At 52.1% G+C, this 17,925-nt stretch overlaps 1 protein-coding gene across 7 annotated transcripts in view; it reads left to right on the top strand.

The window, feature by feature from the left end:
- Ikzf1 (IKAROS family zinc finger 1) overlaps window positions 1–17,925 on the top strand; it is an 86,100-nt gene that overhangs the window by 4,430 nt on the left and 63,745 nt on the right. For all 7 annotated transcript variants that reach the window (XM_004630338.2, XM_004630335.2, XM_012514587.2 and 4 more), the window contains exon 2: window positions 9,845–9,898. In XM_004630338.2, the coding sequence (XP_004630395.1) occupies window positions 9,859–9,898 (40 nt within the window). In that variant the 5' untranslated portion in view covers window positions 9,845–9,858. The remainder of the gene's footprint in view (window positions 1–9,844; window positions 9,899–17,925) is intronic.

Raw genomic sequence — 17,925 nt, 5'->3', positions numbered from 1 at the left:
CCCTTCCCTCCCTTTCCTCTCCTTCCCTTTCCTCTCCTCTCTTTTCCTTCTTCTCCTTTCCTTCTTTCTCTTCCTTTGTTTCTTCTGTCCTGTGGAGGGTTTCTGGACAATGGGAACAACTCAAGAGCTGCATCAGGTGGTTCTGGAGGCCTTTCATGCACTGCAATGTCCGTGCTCTATATTTGCGATCACCAATCACATCTCCACTTCATGCCGCTTTCTGCGAGTTTGAAAATGAACAGCATGGCTTATATTAGACGCCCTACCCCATGGTGAGGAGGATTCAACCCAGGCCTTTGAACTTAGCTGTGACCCTACCACTTTTTAAAATTTCTTGTTTTGGGTTAGGGTCTCAGTAAGTTTCTGTGTTACCCAGGCTGGACTTGAACTTGTGATCCTCTTGCCTCAGCCTCCCAGCGTGCTGGGAACACAGGCTGCTGCCTCCTTGCCCGGCTGGTCTGAGTTGGAGCCTTTTGCCAGCCCTGGGAGTCTACTACAAATATGGGCTGGCCAGCTTTTGATAATTTTTTCTGTTTTATATCACATTTCCACTGGCAAATTTAGAGCAAATAACGTTCCATAAAAGATGCCCCCAGACCTGATGGGAGAACATTGAATTTAGAATCTTTAGGAGAAATGAAAATGGGGAGTTGACCTTTTGTGAGCTCACTTCGGAGCCACTTTGAAATGTGTTCCAGAGCTTTTAAGGGAACTCAGAGCGAGAGAGCCATCGACCCCCCAGGGCGGGCCCCGCTCTCAGCCTAAAGAAATGACCTTTCCCTCCTTGTTGTTCTGATTTGTGTAGGGCAGAAAATCCAAGTGATATCCAGACAGATCCAGTGTAAAACACAGATGAATTCAGCTGCATTAAATTTCAGCCAATCGTTAATTACCTCAGGTCCTTAAAGATAAGGTGCTTAATTACCATTGAAAAAAATGCTTCGGAAATTTCTTGTACTCTTCCTGTAAGGGGTGTAGTCCCGCTCCACAATAAGGTTGTGTACGTTTGCCTGAATTTAAAGAATTTTCACATTAATTAAGAGCAGACAGGGCTTTTGTAAAAGAAATGCAGTTTCCTTGAATGAATACCTCTTACAAGATGGGAAATCAGTCATTCTGCTTTACTCAAGGGCTGTGGCTGAGTCTCTCCATGTTGTAGCACACTGTCTCGTGCTGTTGGGGTATCAGCTGAGCAGGAGACTTTCCGACAGATCGTAGATGTGTATCTTTGCAGCTGGACACACGAGCAGGTGCTAAGGTGCCTCAGAACGCCACACTCCCCACACCCAGCTCTGCACAGGACTTGGCAGAGCCTGGCCAGAAAGACCTGCTAGGGCTGGCACCCACGATGCCCTCGGCCCACCTTGTGTCTTTAGGGGGGCCTGCTTCCAGACTTGGGTCCCAGGAAGCCACCCTGAGCACTCTGTCAAGATGAAGTAAAAATAGAAAACTTCCCTGTGGCATGATGCAATTACCAAGCCAAAGCAGGTGACCAAGGACATTCTTAAGTGTCGTGAGGGGCCTCATGGCCTGCCACTGTCATTTATTTCACACTCTCCTGGTCCCTTCGCCTTCTGGGGTTCATCCTGCTCTGGCTCCCCAAAGTATTTGCTGGAAGTCGGGGAGAGGAGGGTGAATTAAGAGACCAGGCCTGGATTTAGGGAACCATTTTTTTTTTTTTTTTTTTGAATTCTCATTCTGGATACTGTGAGTATAGTTTTAAAATGTGAACATACATTCATTTTTAATAGTCTTTATATAAAATACCATCACATTTTATTTGGTGCTAGATGGTAGTATTGCGGCTGTGGTAAATAGACTCAGGCTCCAGATTCTGGTATTTTATTTTATTTTTTAGAAAATTAACCATGGGATTATATTGATTAGTGTTATATTTAAAGTAATTTCTCAGATACAAGCCTACAAAATTGATCAAACAATATGAACACTAAAACTAGTAGAAATTAGTACTACAATTATCTTAGCTATCTGGCATATATATATATATCTTTTTTCCCCTGCCTTTTTTTCTCTTTGCCCCCAAAGCTTCTGCCCTGTCCCAGGGCCCACGCTGGCCTGGGGCAGCACCCAGGATGTACATAGTGCTCCTCCTCCTGAGCAAGGACTAAACACCCCCTGTGCTATCTGGGTGGGCCAGGGGGCCTCTTGCATGGCGAGGCCCTAGACACAGGTCAGTATGGGTGCTTCAGTGAGTCCCCTACTATAGTGGATTGGGAATATTTTTTCTCTCCCAGTGTTTATGTCTAGATTTGGTAGAACTTGTCTTGGTCCTAGCTAGATACTGAGACTGTAAGTAAGACAGGGGAAAAAGCAGATCTAAGAAAGGATCTTTGGGAGCAAACCAACTAAGCGTGACATTTTAATTAATAAAAGATGTGGGCTTCCCGGGGGTGGAATGTTCTGTGGAAGAACTGTGCAGTCTCACTTGTTCGGGTCTCAGCACGGTTTTTGTCGAAGCGACTCACACACACCTTTCCTTTAACTGAAGTCAGTTGGCCTTGTAGAAATTTCACTATCACTGATGTGTTTTCTTCCGATGTTATGGGTTGGTGAATGGGTTCTCCTACCAGGTAATTTAATGTTAAATGTCCATGTAAAGATCTGCTTGTATGTTAAGATACGTTCTGTGCTCAGAGGTCAAGATAAGATGGCCTGTCTGTTCTCCTACCAGGTAATTTAATGTTAAATGTCCATGTAAAGATCTGCTTGTATGTTAAGATACGTTCTGTGCTCAGAGGTCAAGATAAGATGGCCTGTCTGTGGAGGAAGAGGATGGTAATCAATATTGTAAGTTCACATTTATCTCCTGTGTCCCTCTGTCTTCTTACCTTGTCGTAGTGGTTTGTGAGCAAGCACCATGTTGAGGACTGTGTGTGTAAATCACTGTGTTGGGAGCAGTTGTTACATATTTAACCATCTAGGTGGTGTACTTTTCCTTCGCACTTCCTGGTCATGCATACACAGCCTCCAGCATTAGCGAGAGTAGAGCAGAAAAGGATTCTAAACTTAGATTTTTTTACTTAAGTGATGAGGTGTAAGAAGCCATTTATATTTGAGGAAGCTGCTTGGAGAGTTGCCAGTGTGCACGGCCCAAATCAGAAGTGCCGGGTTTTGTTGTTCGCTTTATTGCTGTTATTTCGGCAGCGTCAGTTTTGAGCCTGCCTCTCCCCGTGTTTCTGTGAATGGTCGGATAGCTGACAGCACCACCGTGCAGACAGGAAGCCTGTCCTCTGTGCACGGCAGGGGACACCTAAGGACAGCACCGCCCCAGCATCCTGTGAGAACCCTCGGAGACCACCTGAAATCCAGCTCTGGGCCACCACAGGAGCACACAGAGCAAACACAGCAACTCAGCAGAGAACTGTTTCCACCCCTCCGTCTCCATTTTTTCGTTCCTTTTTAATTGTTTTTTCCTCAGCTTTTGGGTTTTTGAGGCAGTCTCACTGTGGGACCCAGGCTGGTTGCGAACGCCCTCTGCACAGCAAGCTGGCCTGGGCGTCAGCGCGCTCCTCTTGCCTCAGCCTGTGGCGCGCTGGAGCCCAGGTGACCACCATCAAGCCCAACGATCATCTCTATTTTTAAAATAGTTTTTCTCATATGGCACGAGCTGCCTTTCCTTCTACCTCACTTTGAGACACGTGGCTCTGTGGTGGCCTTTAAAAATACTCTTGTGGTTCTTTGCTCTGTCTTAGACACCTCTTTCCTAAGAAGACTCAGAGCCAGCGGAGTTCGGGGTGCTTTTAGAAGGTTCCCTTGGCTCCCTTGGCCCTTCCTTGCCGTGTCCGTTCGGGGGAGGGGGCTGCACTACAGCTCCGTGCAGTCCAGAAGACAGTCTCCGGCTCCGTGGCTGCGCTGGGGGTAGGGCTCCACGCAGGCCAAATTGGATTCCTGCTCTCCGCTTTAAGTCCTGTTTTGCATTGTGATTTGCACCAGCGATGCGCCATCGGGCTAGTCACAAAAACGTGTAGATTGGCAGCTAATTTTTTAAAAATGAAAAGAATCAGCAATGAAATAAGGGTGCCTAGAAGTTTTTCTGCTCTCGCAACCTGTTTTGTGAAACTGTGACGCAAGCCTGGAAGGTCTCTTTGACTGCACACAAAGCCTACAGATTGCTTTAGGCTTCTCCTGGAACAGTTCCCTTTTTTTTAAAGATACAGCGTAATTCACGGTGATATGATAGAGTGGCGAAAATAAAATTTTCCAGGGTGAGGATGAAAGGACTTGTCTCTCCGCGGGAATCACGCATTTTATTAGTGAGTTCTGTGACCAGTGTTTGAAATAGACTAGAAGCCCGGCCTGCATCCCCCCTCAGCCCCACGCTCGGGCCCTGCAGAAGGAACGGGAGTGGGTATTTAAGGAAATAACCCCAGAGCAACTCAAGGATAGGAAAAGAGGAACAGATCTTGGGCCAAATAAACAGAACTTAGCCATAGGGGAGGGAATCTGGCATAAAGTTTCTCTTGACTTGAGTGTCACAAAGAACACGTTTGAGGCTGGTTAAGTACAACCAGCCCCTCTTTCTTCTTTATCCCGCCAACGCTGACACTCTGTGGCCACGGCATGGAGCTCTGAAACCTGAAGGGGAGGCACGGGGGGCGGGGGCAAGCGGGCATCTCCTTCGGAGAGTGCAGTTCAAGTCTCCGGCCTGCTGTTCATGAGCCGGGCCACGCTGGGCGCTGCTACCCATGCAACCTTGGCTTTCTCACCTGTGAAATGGGAATAACAATACGGGTCCTGGGCTTTCACTGTGAGGGCCCCAGCAGGCTGGCTCTGCAGGGGGGACCGCAGCGGGCTTTCAGCAGCATTGGGGGTGCCACAGGGTGTCTGCACTCTCACAAGGCTTCGCAGCTTACCGTTTAAATGCCAGGCATCTGTAGGCTGCTAAAATAAAGCTGCCCAGGCTGATGCACTCTCCTTTTGTGCCTTTGCTTGGACTGCTGAAATGTGGGTGAATATGCTGCAAACACTTGCCTGTACTGTTTCACAGGAGGACAAAGCTGTTTGCTTAGAAAACAAAGAAAAAAGTAACATAATTGAGTTGTTTAAATATATCAGAGGATTGCGTGCTCTCTCCATATGGGCATATACTGAGGATTGAATGCAAGGCTTCCCACTGACCTCCACCCACAGGCCTTCTGATTCTTGTTATTTTGGGACAGTGTCACTCACCTGCCTAGGCTGGGCTCAATCTGCCATCTTCCTGCCTCAGTCTCCCAGACAGCTGGAATACTAGGCATGTGCCATCACACCTGGCTCTCGGGGAGCTTCTGCTGGTTGCAGGGCGGGCTGATTTCTGCTGGGCTTTGGGTCCCGTGGCAAGTGGAAGCGCCACCTCCTCAGCAGATCTGTCTTCTCAGGGGGTAGAGGGTGGCAACTCGTGCCAGGCACCTGGCCTTCTGTGTGCACATAGTCATCCAGATTCAGCTTGGGAGAAGCCGTGAGCACTGCTCTCAGAGGGTGAGAAGGAGGCGCTGAGATCCGCGCACTGCCTGGGCCCTCGTGAGCACTTGCTGGCCACGTGGGTGGCATCGGGCCACTCTGAAGAAGCCAGCCAGAGCCCAGGGCCAGACACATCCCTCTCTCTGGCTGAGCCAGGGCCAGCCAGGCCCGAACGAAGGAGGCAAGGCCTGGTGCGGGCACCAGCTGTGCAGGGCCTGGGGCCTCAGGGGGGCTCTGGGCGTCCACAGAGGCAGGAGGCCTTCCTGGTCCCCAGCACAGAGGCCCTTTCCACACTCTGGCCCAGCTGCTGCTCCTGCTCCTCTTTGCAGAGGTGGGGGTGTCCTCTGAACTGAGGCAGCGGTAGGAGAATGGAATGTGTGGACGCAGGGGGAGAAGGGGACGTGGGAGATGTGGAGCCCGAGCAGGGGAGGGACAGGCAGAGGGAGTCTTGGATGGGAGGGACAGCGGTGACCACAGTGTCCCCCACACCCCAGGGCCTCTGTCCCCTTGGCCTGCACTTATCTCTGCATCTATTTCCCCCGAGCCAGATCAAGAACTGCTCACTCCAGAGAAACAATAAAAGCGCTCATGCTCAGCGGAAGCACACCTGTGAGAGCCAGCACCCTCCTAGTGCTGTGTTCTGCTGCGGGTTCTCAGGGCTCTTGCTTGAGATGGATCGGGTTTCCTGGCAAAGCCGAAAATCCCAGTCTGTCCGTGTGACGGGTGAAGTCTCCGTTGTGTCTGCCCCGTCCCCTTGCAGGCCTAGGCACTGTGGGCTCTCCTCTTGGTGGGGGTTTGGGAAAACACAGCTGGCCAGGTGAGGCCGCACCTCTGCAGGGCCCTCTGCGCAGCCTCCGGGGCTGAGGGGCTGCCCAGGGGAAGCGGGTGCAGATCTCATGGATGCCGCCAGGTGGGCGAGACCTCAGGGCTCCTCGGAGCGCGCTGGGTGCCGATGGGTAGGCTGCTTCTCAGCAGAGCGCAGATGCCCTTCTTGGCTGCGGGTTGGTTATTCGCCTTTTGCTCTTGGCCTAAAACCTGTCTTCTTGTGATGAAGCCAATGCTTTTGATCCCAAGAGATGCGAATGTGGAGTTTGGGAGTGTGGGGCTCATTAGGTGACTGCAGGGCCAGGCAAGTCGGGCTGAGAGCTCATAGGCCCATGACACTGAAGATTCAGGCTCAGGATTCTTAAACATTTCACTGTGGTGGGAGTGGAGGCCCCGCAAGAAACACCCTGTGGCTGTCCTGGTCACGTGCCCAAGGAGCCCCCTCCGCCACAGAAGGTTGGCTGAAAGCGCATGTGGAGATCAAAGTGAGGCAGCGTGTACCACTGGGGCCACGTGTCAGGGTGGGCGGCGGCCATGGGCTGCTCAGTGACAACGTGTGGTGGCCCACGTGCACAGTGGCTGAGCTCCCGGTCCTCTGCCGGGCACACCTGCCCCCAGTAGGCTCTCAGCAGACTCCTTCCAGGTGCTGTGGCCTCGTGGCCCCTCTCTTCACGCCCTCCAAGGGCACCTGGATCCCTTTGTGAAGTGACCAGGGCCAGGGGCCCGACAGCCCAGGAGGGACAGCCACGGCAGAACTTGGGGGTCCCACTTCAGACGAGGTCTGCCTAGCTCACTGTCCGTCGGCCCCCTCCCCTCCACCTGTGTGTGTGTTTGCAGCCAACAGCATAGCCTAAGGAAACAGCTGGCGCTAACCTGAGTACACAGTGCTAGTAGGGGAGCAAGCAACTCAGCCGAGGATTTGATCGCCGCTGGAATTATAATGATGATGTATGTCTGAAACAAAAAGATACATGGAATACAATGAAAGGCTCTTTTGAGACAGTATGTTGGAACATGTTTAGGGTCTTATTTTTATAAAAAGTACAGAAATACACAGAGAAATCATCAGCTCTCAGCGCATATTGCAGGAATTCACTTACTTTTTTAAAAGCTGTGAAGACTCCTTCATGGAACAAGAAGTTCAAAGTCAGTACTGACATTTGGCATTGAAGTCTGTGTTCAGCACAGTTTGAACTCCGCACACTTCCCAGCTGACGTGGGGATGTTTAGGGCATTTTAGAACAGGCTGGAAGGGCCGGCCAGATAGCTCAGCAGTTTAAAGCGCCTGCTTAGGCAGACGCAGGGACCTGGGTTCGATCCCCAGTGTGCCATGCCAGCCCCGCCCCCTGGGGCGCGCTGAGATGGCAATTGAGACTGGGTGTAGTGGTGCGCGCCTGTAATCCCAGCACTTGGGAGGCTGAAAACAGGACAATCACTATGAGTCCAATGTCTGCAATGAGACCCTGTAGACCTGGTACTGAATGCATTAAAAAAAACAAAAACAGGTGTGAGAAGCCCTGTGACAAGACTGTGCTCACCTGCTGCAAACCGGAGCTGCGGTCCTGCTGCATCCTGAGTGCTGGCTGCTCTGCAAGCCCAGGTGTCGCTCACCAGCGTCTCTTTCCATCAGCACAGTGTTTATGGTCTCTGAAGCATCTCAGCTTTCTGCTTTTTCTTCCAGTAAGAATGTAGACAAGAGTGGTGTGGTGAGCATGCCTCCAACGCGGGCTACTCAGGAGGCTGAGGCAGGAGGACCGCAAGGTCAAGGCCAGCCAGGGCCACTTAGTCCTGTGTTCAATCCCCAGCACTGCAAAAATGGAAGGTGTAGGGGACTCTGGACACAAGGATTCGGGGCCACACTCTGGCTGCTTTGTGCCTCCTCCCGGGCTGGCGGTCCTGATTCAGTGGCTGGTGGGCCCTCACTCTGGGCCTGTAGCCTCTGTGGCTGTGGGGCCTTGGGCTGTTCTGTGGCCACAGCTGTGTGGCTGTACCTTCTCTCAGGCACCAGCCTTGCAAATCCACGTGCTATGCACACACAAAACCCTGTCCACCAAGAAAAGGGTGATACTAACAGAGATACTCCTGAAGTGGAAAATCATGTTCCTTGCCGATCCTGTGAAATTTGAAAGGCACAGAGGTGTGTAAATTTGTGTCTATAACACAGACTTGTACATGTAAGATATATGAGATGATCCATATCACACACCTGTGTCATTCTGTGTATCATTTGTATCATTTCCGCTACTTATAAAAGTGACATGTCACACATCATGTCATGAAGTGTATCATATATTATATATAAAATAAAATGTGGTATACATATCACGTATGTCGTGTGTGTCATACACATGTACAATGACATACATTTGTTCATAATGTGTATCGCACATTACTTGTACATACATTGTCATGATGTGTTGTTGCACACGTGTATGCGCTGCCCACAGCTTTTAGCCTACTCGGAAAGGGACAGTCCCCAAATCCTCCAGCACTGGAGGTCTCGGCTCCTGTGTATACATCTGAGCTGTGGTGACAGTGGCTGTGCAGGACAAAGGGACCCGTGAAGCTGAGCACAGGGCCTCCGTGTGCTTGCTGGGAAAGCCCTTCTGGATTTTATCTGGCAGAGCCCATGACGAGCGGGTGTCACCAGGACCCCCTTCTGGTGGCCACAGATTCCTCCACCCCAGAGCTGCTCGAGTCCATGTGCTGCAGGCGCGCCGGGCGAAGCACAGTGCTCTCTGTCTGGGTGCCTCCTTGTGCCTGCGGCTGCTCCCGGGCCATCCGCGGAGCGCAGGCCTCATGGGGCCAGCCAGGGCAGCCGTCCAAGTCGTGCCTTTTCGGTCTCAGCCAACCCAGGAGCTGGCACTTCCAGCGAGGCAGGAACAGTGGGTGCGCCCCGGCCGGCCAGTTGCCTTGGGGAGCGAGTGAGGGCCGGGCTGAGCAGGAACGAGGGATGGAGCAGGAGCCCGCGTCGTTGCCCACCCGCCTGCGCCTGCCAGCTGGAGGTGCATTCATTATTGATGGAGGTAGGGTAGCGCAGTCCCTGCTCAGCTCCGCAGCCCCGCCTGGGTAAATGAGACATTCTTCAGCAAATTGCTTCGTTTTTTTGATTGCTGATTGTGCGCGTGTCACCACGCTGACTCAAGGTTCATCGATGCATGCTCAGTAAATTAGAAAGAACATAACTGCGGATCAGCCCAGAGAATGAGTCCTGTGCCTACAATGACCCAGGGCCATTTAATTTTCTGCTTAATTTTGTTGCAGTCAGTTTGCATTTTGGGTTATTATGCGGTAGGAAATTAACAATAAATAACAAATTCGGTCCTCCTGTGCTCGTGGTGATATTTTTATAAATCTTTGCAATGCTGTTTTTAAAAGGATCAAGGCCTGGGCCAGTCTGATACCCCAGCAAGGGTGGTGTGAGGAGGCAAGCGCCTTCCCCTTGCGAGATAGCCTGGTTGTTCTCAGCACGGGGGCCTTTCTCTCGCTCACTCTCATATCTTAGGAGTGGTTTTGCTTCACACTAAAGCCTTTTCCTCTCTCTCTCTCTCTCTCTCAGGTAACCTGAGGACAATGGATCCAGAAGAGAGGCAGGACATGCCCCACGTCACAGGTGAGGCCTTTGAGACACCTGTGCGGCCACAGCAGGGCGGGGGCGGGGCTCCCGAAGGGCCGAGACAAGGCGGGCCCTTGAGCCCCATGCCTTCCTCTCTCACGGGTGGCCCAGTGCAGAACCCAATCCCCAAAATTCCACAAAGACATTGATCTTGGTGTCAAAACAGAGAGGATCAGTTGGAAAGGGCACATGCAGATTATACTTTTTGGGAACACACTGCCCAGCTGGTCACCCTAGAATCCAAGCACATGCCCCCCAAATCATGTAAATAATAGAGAAAGGAGTGAGTAGAGCAAGACAGAGAGAAACAGCTGGAGGAATTGGACTGAGGACCAGCTCGGAGCCTTGAGCGCTCGCTCTGCACAGGCCCTGCGTGGCTCCCTGCTGCCATGGGGGACACAGTACTTCTCACTGTGAGATACACTAGAAGTGGGGACTCACTGCTTGGGGAGCCTGGGGGGCCGTGGACTGTCCCCTTGGATGGTGCTGAGGAAGGCTACCAGCCAGTCCAGTGAGACCACACCACAGCCAAGTGCAAGGGCCTTGGCATGCCTGCTGTCCACGCCTGGAGCCTGGCAGGTGTGCCAGCAGTAGCGCCGTTGGGGACATGAGCTTTATGTTTTAGAGTCCTGCAGGGTGTCATCGATCCCAAGAGACTGGCACCTCGGCGACCCATGGGCCCTGGCTGAGCTACCATCTTGGGTTTTGTAGTCTTCATTGGGTCCTAGATTTTGGTCATGGTCAGCAGTCGTGACAGAGAACTGCAGGGCTCTGGGACAGCTATGCCCTAGAGAGTGACCCGAGAGGGCGTCCCGAGTTCCACTGAGTTTCACTGAGCTGGACGTGGTGTCAACAGCTCACAGGCCCCGCCCCCTCACTCAGGCGGCTCCTCCTGTCCCTCGGTCTTAACTCGGAGCGGAGGACAAACGCAAAGCCAGCTTTTAAAAGGTAGGCATGTGCTTCCAGCGCTCTGCGGAGAGGTGAGCAGTGGGCCACAGGCCTGGCGGCACCGCACAGGCTAAATGTCCCTAGGTTCCTTAACGTGGCAACTTCGTGTCCTGCAGTGCAGAGGCTTCGTGCGCCACAGCAGACGCTTCTGGTTCTGCAGCGTAGCGCTACTTAGCTGACCCTGGACTCCCCCAAGCACGCGACACATCGGAGTGCCAGCTCACTGAGTTTGGTTTTTTTTAACACCTAAAACTTACGATGCATCCATGCCCAACTCTTGAAATTGAGGAGGAGGTGAACCTACAAGCTTGGAAAGAAGTCCAAAGTATTTGTGAAAGTGGAAAGGAATGAAAAATATGGCCCCATTCTTTAAGAAGGAAAGCAAATTACGCGCACACACACACATGCGTTTTTGTGCGCTTGCATTTCTGTTTGGGAAAGTTCAGAAATGGTGGCTATTAACCTGGACTCTCTTAGAGGGTGGAGGTGGAAGGAGGGCCCGAGCGAGGAAGGAGGAAGAGGAGGACACCGCGCCTCTGAGCTTTGCAGCACTGTTGGAATCTATTTCTATTAAGCGCATACTTTATATCTTAAATGAAAGTACAACCGCTGAAACCTAGTTAAATGAGAAACAAGAGAAGTTTAACACATTGTAGCCTCACGCTGGGCTTCTCCAGCCTCTGCTGAGGCCTCCAACTCTGCATCTGGGCACCTTGGAGACAGGGAAGGGCCTGGGACTCCCTCCTGCCCCCCTCTCAAGTCTATAACTGGGTGAGATTCTAGTGTCACAAACACTGGGATGTTTAAAACAAAAAAATTCTGACTCTGGTGGAGAACTTATTCCTGAAGCACCTCCAAAAGGAAATCGGTGTTAAAACTGAGAGTGGATCGATTAGGGAGGATAAATACAGATTACACTCTGGGAAAACAGTGGCCAGTTGGTCTACCCTAGAATTAAAGCACATACCAAAAAAAAAAAGAGAGAGAGAAAAGAAAAAGAGCCCCTTTCATTGCTTCTCCTGCTCTGCTCTTCCTCGTTTTCTCCCGGGGTAGTTGCTAAATTGTATTTTATGCATTCAAAGAAAAGGAGAACCCTTGGTCCACATGGGGCCTCCGCACCGGTGAAGGTAGAGGCTCCCTGGCACAGTGGACAGCACACTGGACCTCTGACATCCAAACCCAGAGGCCAGAGGTGGAATCGGCCTCCATGTCCGTCTGCAGGCGAGCAGAGGAAGAACCGTGAGATGCCCCCTCAGTGCTAGAAAAGAAGTCCTCTCGTTTGGGACAGCACAGACATTGGGAGACATTGTATTAAGAGAAGTGAGGAGGCACAGGAAGCCAAGTATATAGGACGTCACCACTTGTATGTGGCCTCATAGACATTGGGGTGGTCAGGATGGTGACCGACACAGGTAGGGGTACCACGAGGCTGGAGGGACAGTCTTTGGTGCTCCACAAGGTGACCGGAGTTGACAGCAATGCACATAGACCTCAAAATAGGTAGCGGAGGAGATTGTAGTGCACTGGGCATAAAGAAGGGATAGCTTCGAGGCGGTGGATGTACCAGTTACACGGATTCCATCACTAACCATCGTGTACGTGAACGGTGGTGTCCCACGTAAATATGTATGTATACATGCTCTATTTTAATGGAATAAAGACATACCTGAGTACTTCGGCCTAGAGCCCTCTCTGAAATGCTTCCCACAAATAATAAGTCAATCAATGACACTTCTGGGAGGCTGAGGCAGGAGGATCGCAAGTCCAAGTCCTTTCACAGCAACTTAGCAAGACACTATCTAAAAATAAAAACAGAGTAAGAAACAAGGGGCTGGAGCTCAGAGGTTTGGTCCCCAGGAACGGGGAAGAAGAAAAGCACCATCGGTCAGCATTCTGAGCTCACATCCTGCCTACGAAGCTAACGAGAGCCTCGCTCCCCCGACGGTTCTTGGGAACGTTGTGCTAGCTGCTCTGCTTGGGGCTTTTTGGTTCAGAAGCGGCTGAGACAGGGTGGGGACGGAGGGAGCCTCCTTACAGGTTTCCTGAGAAAGGAGAGCCCTTTGCTGCTTGGAAAGATCTGCTCTAGACTCAGTTTGTGCAGCCTTTCCAAAGCCTGGCGTGGCCAGCCGAGCCCCATAATGCCTCGCACGCTCTGGGCGGGTTTGGAGCAGGAAAGAGCAGAGCCACTCTGGGAAGGGTCCGGGAAGCGTCTTCCACCTTCCACACTCGGTGGATGCTTCTACAATTAAAGTTAACATCTTTCATCTCTAAAACTGGAGGAAATGGTAGTTATGTATGGTAGGTCACGTTTTTATAACCTGAAGAATATATTACTAATATTTTTAAGTAAAATATTTAAATATCAACAGTTTCATAGGATTTCTGTAGTAAATGAGAAACGCATGATGAGCACAGGAATATTTAATATCTCTGCCTTTTGGGGGAACCGCCTGGCTGTTGGAGCCCTGGGACTCACCCAGGAGTGAACTGCATTCCGCTCAGCCTCCCAGACCTGGGACCGCACACTTGGGGAATGCCACCAATAGGGACAGAGGAGAGGACACCTAAAGCCAGCTCTCTCTCTTGGAGCACAGCTCACTGGCTCTGTGGGCAAAGCTCTGGACTCTTGTAGAAGTCTTCCCAGCACTTGCCAAGCCCTTGCGTTACTGTCCGGTCTCCTCTCTATGGGACGATTCCGCCAGGGGATGAGCGAGGGAGGAAGGGAGGAAGTGAAAGACCTGCTTGCCTCTGCGTCTGCCTGTCCCTTTGGCCTCTGCCTCCTGGACCCCTGAGGTACCTGAATCAGAGCAGTGTTGCCCAAGTGACCTGTAAGATTGGGCCAGAACTTGGGATCTTCCCGCCTCAGCCTCCCAGAGTGCTGGGATTACAGGTGTGTGTCACCGTGCCTGGCTGTGTCCGGATGTTTGTACTGCGTTGTTGGAGCGTGGACTCACGAGGAAACGTCTTCGGGACACGCCTAATCTGCTCAGGGAAAGGCAGTGCATACAAACTGAAGTGACAAAGGAAATACTTTAGCTAGTTAATCATAGCAACTCGCGCTGATTGAGTATGTTAACAAAACACTATCCTAAGCATTCTGTCACTTTATCCTAAGAAGGAGCCACTGAAAGGGACGCAGGGGACATCACCACACTGGGAGAGCTGGGAACCTAAGTGACTGACTCCTGGCCCCACGGGGAGGCAGAGGTGGCCCAGGGGTGCAGGTCCTGTCACCCCCAGGGTACATACGGCTCAGCTCTATTGCAGGAAAGGAGTTCCGGGCTCTAAGCCTCACTGCACCCCAGGAATTATGTTCCCATGCGCGATGGTAGATGTTAGAGCCCCAGCATTTGGGCGAGGGACCCGCAGGAGGCAGTGAGAACATGAGCCCCGCCCCAGGACTCCTGAGCGCGCCACCTGCTAGCCATGCCTTGTCTCCTCAGCCTGAAGCTCCTCGCTGGAAGCGCTGTATTTGAAACTCAGGCAAGAGGTAAATTCCGTGTAAATTAGCATATTGGTAATTTACCTAGAAGCTTCATTCACTTCTCTAAATAAGTGAAGTTATGTTACAGCCTCCAAATCATTCTGTTTTAAAACCTGCTGCCTGCTGAGGCGGCTCCTTGGGACAGGGTGGGAACTTGGTACCATGTGGATGTCACAGGCTCCTGAACCCCAGCGTCAGCTGGCGTGGTGGGCGAGACTTCACACTTATTTTTATTACTGTTCACTCCCATTTGTTGTTTTTATCTCCACAGCCCTGTGAGCTGGGCCTAAAGGAGGGTTTTTAGCCCCTTTCTAGCCACTGGGGAAGATGTTAAAGGACACTGTGGGTGACATTCCCAGCAGTCTCACCTTGCATCAGACCAGAACTGTGCCCCAAACCGTGGGCCTCCCGGTCACAGTCGCACTGGGGAGGACTCGACTTGCTTGAGTGTTTTGTAGCATCCCGTCACCTCCGTGCCGTCCTCAATAGTGAGCCCAGAGAGCGGGCTGCGGCTCCGCGTCCCACCTGTGGGGAGGATTTGGCGGCCGCGTTCCCTCCCGAGGGGCATTTTCCAGCAGTTGAAGACGACAGGGTCCCTGGGCGCGAGGCTCGGCCAGGACGCACGCGGAGGGCTTTTAGGCAAATCAGATGAGCTCTTAGGCATCCCGAGCAGGTGAAGACGGCTGAATTAAGCCGAGCTCTCGGGGCGATGAGTGCCCCAGCGCTGTCCCTGCGTCTGCTTCCGCTCCCAGCCCAGTGCCCACTGAGACCGACGTTTTATCCCTTCCTCCCGCGGGGTCCTCTCTGCAGGGAGAGCTCCATCGATCCGTCGTCGCATGTGTTTTAGAGTCGTGGTCCCTGCTGCTTGTCCCTCCTCCCCTCCGCGCAGCAAGCTGCACGGCGGCACCGCGCACGTGGGACGCGGAGGGCGGGGCTTCGTGCGGCCTCCAGAGGCCCCTCCCCCGCCGGGAGCGCGGGCGGCTGGGTTCAAACCCGCCCCCAGGGGGTCAGTTTGGAGAAGATTTAAAAGGCGGATGAGACTTGCTTGCTGATCTGTGCGTGGATCGGGCCCAGGCCGTGCATCTCCCCGTCGGCTCCGTCCTGTGCCTTTCTGGTCCCCTTGATCTCTCGTGCGCCCTGGACCTTGTGGCCAAGAGCATCGCAGAACTCCAAAGTCGGGGGAAGACCGCCGTCCAAACACAAGTCCAGAGAGCTCACCTCTGCGCTGCCCCCATAACCACAGCTGGTGCTCGCAGACTCGGGTCCGCCCCATTGCCCCGTCAGGCCACGCCGTGGGCCAGGCCCTCCGCTGAGGCACCTGTGGATCTTTAGAAGCTGGGCAGCCTGGCCGCCCCTCCCTCAGTGTCCACATCTTACCTGGAAGACCTGTTCTGTAGGTTACAGTTCTGCGTAAGATCATTGTACTATTCTTACTAAAAGAAGTCCCTGGGCCAACTCCTTAAAACCCTCAACATTTGAGAGCCAGTGTTCTGGGCGGTTATCTTAGATGAAATCAGAGTTGTCACATGGGTCCTATATGTGTGATTTAAAATGACGGTGATTATTAAAATGTTAAAAATGGGGCTTGGGAGATAGACCGGAGTACTGCATGGTACACCAGGCCTGGAACCCAGAGTGTGCCGTGCTGGCCCCAGAACCAGGCGTGGTGGCTCACACCTGTAAGTCCAGCACTGGGGAGGCTGAGACAGGAGGATCACTATGAGTCTAAACTGCGTAGCAAGACCCTGTATCAAATAAATACATAAATTATTAAAAAATAAAATAAAATGTTAATGTGTTAGAGCCGCAGACACATTGTCCAGAACCCCCTTGAGGTCCTTCCCCTCCTGGGCGCACACTCACTCCTCCTCCCCTCCTTGCCACTTTCTGCAGCAACTCCGGAGTCCTCCTCCTGAAATTCTAGGTGCACTGTCCTGGATGCCTCGGTGTCCTGAGGATTCAAAACGCTTCCCTTCTGTGGTCCTTGTGACTTCAGGGAAGCGCCGGGGCCATGTGCTGGCAGATCCAGTGAGTAAGGTGGATGAGGACTCAGCATGGAGTTTCTGTGGCCCTGGCTTCCGTGGCCAGCACTTGGTGGCGGTGCACAGCATGCCATTGGTCACACTTCCTGAAGGCCTTCACAAGACAGGGCTCCATATCTGGTTTTCAGAGTGACAAGGATGAGAGGATGTGCGTGCTCAAAGAAAGGACGGACTGTTAGGGGGTCCGTGCAACATGTCCATTACTGCACTGAACAGTTTCTTGGTTTAAGCCTTCAGCCTCCTGGTCATATGTCGCGGGCCTCCAGGAGGCTCTGAGCACTGGAAGAGCCACCCAGGTATTCTCCTCACTCACAGAAGACTGAGCTGCGTGGCCTTGGAGGTCTTCTATTTAGAGCAATGAATACCATATGACTTAATGCCGTTTCCAAGGTTTTAGCGTAACTTGAGCACTTTGAATCAATTTCTCTCTGGCCTTTTGTTTTTCCTTGGGAAATTTTTATAATCCTGCCCTGTCTTTAACTATTCATCTTGTATTGGCTATCCAAATATACCCAATAATGCTCTCTCTGAAAATATGCCAGTTGCACTAATTACAGCTAAGCTGGAATATTAAATTGTGATGTCTAATCCTAGCAAAAGCAGCACTATTCCCCAAAGCACATCCTTGGTGCCGGGGTGGCTTCTATTTTAAAGGTTCCAGTAAAGGCTGTCTCACCTACTGGGAATGATGTTACAGGTCTTGCCAGGGCTCTGGGATGTTGGGGTCATTCTTGCCAGAGGTTTATTCAGACCCGTGAAGAGATTTCACTCCAGGCCTGGTGCTCCTTTCGGACCCATGAACGTTTTCTTTGTCCTGCGTACGTGCTGCCAAGTCTGGGTCTGTCGGTCTGTGAAGACTGCTCTGCTGTCAGCAGGTTGGGCAGCCCCCTGCCTGTCGCTGCTCTTGGACTCCTGTGAGGACCTTGGTCCAAGCTGGTCTTCTGCACGCAGCAGCAATGGGTCGGTGGACATCAGCTTCAGTTCTCACTGTGTCTGGCTTGCACGTGGCTTGTGTCCCATGACTCGGGTTAGCCCTGCAAGGACAGAAGCTATGAGAGTTCCAACCCATGCAGAAGGGAGCGTGTTCCACCAGTATGACTTCCGGTGTGTGGATCCCGGTGTGTGGGAGAGAGTTCCTCCTGCCCAAAGACTCCAGCCAGACTAAATTCTACTGCAGTTACTATAAAGACAGTGTGTGGTACAACCCAGTTTCCTTCAGTAAATCTCATGTGTGAAGGATGAGCAGTCACTCTGTGGACTGTGTTTAACTCTTACTTCCATGCAGTCGTGTTGATGAACTTCCTTTGCGGGTAGTGAGGAATACCTTCCCCAAATAGGGAGCTCTTCTCCCCGCCAGGGTAAATCCAATCAGGCAGCTGCCAAAGGCGTCCCCGATTCCTGAAGAGAAAGTGTGCGGCAGTCCCGTGTCCTAAAAACGAGTCGGCATGGGAGGCAGATACGTGGGGAGGAAACAGGAAGCCACTTCTGGGGAACGTGTTTAGTAAAACACGAAGAGCCTCAGCATGAAGATGCCCTTGGACATTCGGGCG

Source organism: Octodon degus, unplaced genomic scaffold, assembly GCF_000260255.1.
Source record: "Octodon degus isolate 3935 unplaced genomic scaffold, OctDeg1.0 scaffold00035, whole genome shotgun sequence".
NCBI lineage: Eukaryota > Metazoa > Chordata > Mammalia > Rodentia > Octodontidae > Octodon > Octodon degus.
This window is presented reverse-complemented; position numbering and strand designations above follow the sequence as displayed.